The sequence below is a fragment of the Gavialis gangeticus genome, unplaced genomic scaffold, assembly GCF_001723915.1.
Source record: "Gavialis gangeticus isolate Ggan-Ray unplaced genomic scaffold, GavGan_comp1, whole genome shotgun sequence".
In the NCBI taxonomy this organism is placed as follows: Eukaryota; Metazoa; Chordata; order Crocodylia; family Gavialidae; genus Gavialis; species Gavialis gangeticus.
This window is the reverse complement of record NW_017729024.1, coordinates 29848499-29853710: the sequence shown is the minus strand read 5'-3', so window position 1 is coordinate 29853710 and position 5212 is coordinate 29848499. Positions and strand designations below refer to the sequence as shown.

Sequence of the window (5212 nt, the reverse complement as noted above, 5' to 3'; positions counted from 1 at the left end):
AGGGAGGGGAGGGGCGGGGCGGCCGTTGAAGCGCCGCTCGGCTTCAAGATGGCAGCCCCGGCAACGGCGGTGGCAGCGGCGGTGTCCGGCCACCAACAGGTAAAGGCCGCGCTAACTCCTGGGTCATCGTGTGAGCTTTTCCGCGCCCGCTTCTTCTCCCGCCCCAAGCACGAGCCCCGCACTACGCGGGGCAGCCCTACCGCGTCCGTCAGGGGAAAGGCGCTGGACCTTGTCCTGCGACGGAGGGAGTGTGGCCCGGTCGGAACGGGGGCGTGGCCCAAAGCAGCCGGCCCTGCTCCGAAGCAGCGTTGCTGGGTCTCAAATATGAAACGATCGTATTGGAAGCTTAAAATGCTCTGCGGTATTTGCTGAAAAATATGCAAACAGGCGTGCAAATAAGAACGCAAATAAGTCTTCATTGCTTTAATTACTAGTGAGTGCGTGACAACTGGGACATCAGAGTTAAAGCATTTCTTTATTTCGAGGCAAGTGGTTGTAAGAAAGTCCTGACAGCAAGCCCCAAAGCCAGTTAGGGCTCCCTGAGAATGAGTGAGTATTGCATGTGCTGCATCAATAAGCTGCCTCAAAGTGATTGTACATTTTGAACACTTACTGTTATTGATCATACAGGCAACCCCTGCTCAATAAGGTTTCGGTTAGCGCTGTTTCACTATAGCGCTCATTTAGAAGTGATACCCTATTCTGCTGAGCGCTCTGCCAGTTACACTATAGCGCTCCGTGGAATCTGAGTTTCCGCAGGCAGGCAGGGAGAAGTGGCAGGGACGGCAAGTGGGAGGTGAATGAGTGGCAGTGAGCGGACAGGCAGGCATGAGGGCCCAGGGCAGGACAGGCCCAGGCTGTCACATGGTGCTGGGGGGGGTAGAGACAAGCAGCTGCAAAAGAGGGGAAGGAACACGGGGGCTCAAGCCTGTGCCCAGGGCCAGTGCTGGCAGGGTCCCACACTTAGGGTGGGGGGCAGGAGCATGGGGCCTGTGCTGGTGTGTAGGGCCTGTGCCGGGGCCAGTGAAAGCCCGCACCCAGAGCAGGGTGGCAGGGACCGGTGTCTGGGCTGGAGCAGGCGGGGGGTGGGGAGAAGAGGTGACAACAAAGGCGAGTAGCGTGGGGCCCATGCCAGTGTCCGGAGCCAGGTCTGGCAGGGGCCTGTGCCCAGAGTGGGGTGGCAGGAGCACGGGGTCCGCATTGGTGCCCAGCGGCAGGGACTGGTGCCCAGAGCAGGGCAGCAGTAGTGCCAGTGCCCAGGCTGGCAAGTGGGGCTGGAGAGGCCGGCAGGCAGGCGAGAGAGGTGGGGAGAGGCGGCAGCAGTGAGAAGCAGCGAGGGGCGCCTGGGCATGTGCATGGGACCGTGCCAGGGCCAGGACTGGCGAGGGCCCAAAGGGGGGCAGCAGGAACACGTGCCCAGGCTGGTACGTGGGGCCAGAGCGCCAGCAGGGGAGTGGGAAGAGGTGGCGGTGTGATGGGCAGTAACTAATTAATCTCTATTTACATTCATTTTTATGGAGAAATGGGTTTCGCTTAGTGCAGTTCTGCTTAACGCTCAGTTTTTCTGGAACCAATTAAAAGCTCTAAGTGGGGTTTGCCTGTACATTGTACAAGGGTTGAAATTATTGTACAAATACAATAATTATTATGCCCCTAGCAACACTGCTCCATGGGGCTGTGCAGGGCTTGGGAATCTGACAGGGCAGAGGAGGGCATTGAGCACCCCTGAAGTAGATGACCTCTGGAGGTCCTTTTCAGCCTTACCTCCCTCTGAGCTGTACCTGGGGCTGGGGTTGGCATGTGCCTCATGCAGTGCATGGGGTTAGGCCAGGCACCTGTGGGCCAGATGGTTCATCTCCATGGGCTAGATCTGCAGAGGGAAGTGTGACAGGAAGCACGTGCTGAATTTATTTTAGTAGTTTCTTTGGCTTGTGGTGGTGTATTGGCATGCTGGCTCAGCCCTGGGGATATCTACAGTTGATATCGTTATTCCAGCACCATTAAGCTCTTTACAGACTAGCATAAAGGTTCGGCCCCTGCACCAGCACCTTGCAACCTAAGGCAGTGACTTTTTTTTTCCCCTCAACCAGGGTGCTGCAAGATCCTTTTAAGGGTGCCACAGGGTGGTATGTAATATTAGCACCATTAAGTGCAAACATCTACATGTGTCACAGAGTCATAGTCATAGAGAAGTAGGGCTGGAAGGGACCTCCAGAGTCCAACCCCCTCCATAAGGCAGGATCAGCCCTATCCAAACCATGCCACACAACTGTCATCTAAATTCTACATAAGAGTGCTGTCAGTCTGACACAGCACAGACTTAACACCCTAACCTGCCAAAGGTAAAGCAAAGGAACCACAGGGCCAACATCCTGCTTCTCTAGACTGTGATCAATATGTGCTCAAGAGGCCTGGGTAGAGGGTTATGCCCCCTGCTACAGAGGAAGGCAAAACCCTCACCAGCCCATACCAGTGTCACCCTGGGATATGTGATTTGCAAGATGATCCCAGAGATTTCAAATTGGAATCCCTGGTGTTGAAAACTTTCCTAGCTGTTGTGGTCTGAGTTCTTTGCAACAGAAGAATTACTGTGTTATTTTTTCCATAGTCAAAAGAAAAAAAGCAAGTGGAAGTAAAGAGGTACTTTCCACAGGGTTCCGTGAGCCTAAAAAAAAAGGGTTGAGATCCACAAGGCAGGGGTTTCAAACTCATCTGACCCTGTAAGCTGGATCAGGCTGTGTGCAGATTGTGAGACCAATCTTGCACATTTGATCCAGCACAGAAGGCCAGTCCACCCAGTCCAGACCAGCCCCAGATCCAACATGCAGGGGTAGCTCAGTGTGGGCATCACATACAGCATATCCTAGACTGGCCCCACATGCTGCATGTAGCCCATGCAGGCTCCAGCTCTATGTGCCACGTATAACCCAAACCAGTCCCATGTGCCACATGCTGCAGGGCATGGGGTCAGTCTGGGATGTGCACTGCGTGTGGCACGCATGCCAGATCATCTTGGCACTGCATCTGGATTGCATGGCCGGTCTTTGGGCCTGATGCAGACTGCCTTAGATTCAGTGTATAGGGCTGATCCAGTAAAAGCTCTGCATGCAGTGTGCTGCCCCCTGGCCTGGCCCTGTATGTCTTGTGCCTGGCACACCCCAGACCAGCCCCATGTGCTGTGTGCATTGTTCATGTCGGCTCCAGCCTCCATGCAATGAACAGTGTACGCAGTATGGGTTCTGTGTGCCACGTGTAGTGAACAGCAGGGTCAGCGTATGCTACAGGCAGTGCGTGGGGCAGGTCTGAGACCCACAGGCAGCACTGCGAGCTGGATGATGTGGCTCCATGAGCCAACCATATCTTTGACACCCCTAACCTAGGGGATCTATAAAATACCAATGAAGAAGCTGGCAGGGATGAAAGCTTTTCAGTGAAGCAGAGTACACATCTTATTTTTATATTTTTAGGGGACATTTATTTGTCTAAAACGACAAATACGAAAGGAGAGTGACCCTTAAAGAAGAAAAAAGGGGCTTTTTTAAACCGAGGTAATACTAATTACATACTTATTAGGTATTCTTCAGCTGATAGTTAAAATGAATTAAAAACTGAAATGTCCTGCCTCTGTTGAGTTGATTCTTTTTAGTCACACCTTTAGGTCGGTGGTGAGTGTCTTACAAGTTCTCTGCTTCTTTTCCCCGTAGGTTTCCAGCATAGAGAACTTGTGCTGTTTTCTTGGGTTAACAAGGCCTTAATCATTTTGGTTGTGGCTACTGCATGTGGAAGACAAATGTCTTGTTTATCTATGCCAAGAAGTTCTTGATTATTAGGGTTGTTTTTGCCTATAGAAAAGCTAACTCCTACTAAACTTGTTGTGTGGTGCTGTTGGTGTTAGGTGGATATAGTCTGAGCAGGGAAATATTTACTCAGCACTGATTGAATCAAGTGAGTACAGATGGGAGAGCACAAAGAAATAATGATTCTGCAGTGGTCTCAGCCTGGCAACTGCCTATATAGCACATGCTATCAGTAGGGATTGCAAAATTGTACGCTAACTCACTGATAGTTAATGGTAATATTGGGAATATTCAAAGTTGTCTGTAAGTAATTACAAAATTTGGAAGGTATATTAAACCTTATGCTACAGGTTTTTAACCACGTCCTAATTTTTGGAGCTCAGATGAGACCTTTATGGGTAGATATTTTCCTAAGTATGCCTCATGTCAGGTAGTAACACTTTTCTTTGAAGCTTCTGGTTTTGGTCATGGTCAGAGGCAGAATATTGGGTCTGATCCAGTACTGCATATCTTGTGGCATGCAGTGATTTGGTATTTTACTATATTTCTTTAAAAAAAACATATTACAGTTTTCAGTTTGTTTTCTTAGTGCAGTATTAAACCACTGTGTGGCCATTTAAAATCATTTGAATTACACTGAAGTTGTACTTTTAAATTGGGTTCATGCTAGGTCTTTTATCTTACCTTATTACCAGTGACACAAATAAGTTTTTAAAATGCTAGAATAGTTTAAGTAATAAAGAGTGCTGCATTTTGTGTTCTGTACAGAGTGATAGCTGTTTCAGTACTCCAGGTGCTCGTCAACACTTTCCGTTTCAGAACTGGAAGATAAAAGCTGAACAAGTTAAGAAAGTTGAATTCATAAGAACAGCAGAGAAACTGAAAAATCAGTAAGTTAAAAATTGTCTGCATAAATGTATTTTGCATAGTGTTGTTTTGGGTGGTAGACTTCTGAGGTGATTTCAGATTAGTTGCTAAAACAGTAAAGGGATGTTATTATCTTAGAACGGGGCAGGCAATTATTTTGGGCAGAGGGCCTCTTGATGAGTTTTGGTGAGCTGTCCAGGGCCACATGGGTAGTCCCACCCCCTGGTTGCCCTCTTGGGACCGGAAGTCCCACCCTCTAACCCCTGACCTTTGCCACCGGAAGTCCCTCCCCTTGCCCCTGGAAGTACTGCTTTTGGAGAGGTGGCCTTGGAACCTGACCCCTCCCACAAGCAAGGACCCATCCCATCCCATCAGGCCACAGGCATCAAAAACTGGCCAACCCCCCCACCCATCACTGGTGCCAGCATGACCTGGTCCTGACCCATCCCAGCCCGTGCCCCCCCACCATGGCACAGTAGAAGCCAGCCCAGGCCCAGGTCCCCTCACCAGCACAGCACCCTCCAGTGCTGTAGGACCCCTCCTGTCCC

The 5212-nt window shown here is 50.3% G+C and overlaps 1 protein-coding gene across 2 annotated transcripts in view; it reads left to right on the top strand.

Moving 5' to 3' along the window:
• Positions 1-5212, top strand: part of CCDC112 (coiled-coil domain containing 112) — a 55116-nt gene that overhangs the window by 5433 nt on the left and 44471 nt on the right. Inside the window, exons 2-3 of one of the 2 annotated variants that reach the window (XM_019516979.1) lie at positions 26-99; positions 4566-4687. In XM_019516979.1, the coding sequence (XP_019372524.1) occupies positions 49-99; positions 4566-4687 (173 nt within the window). In that variant the 5' untranslated portion in view covers positions 26-48. Of the gene's footprint in view, positions 1-25; positions 100-4565; positions 4688-5212 lie in introns of those variants that run through there. The other variant, XM_019516980.1, reaches the window with a different exon arrangement.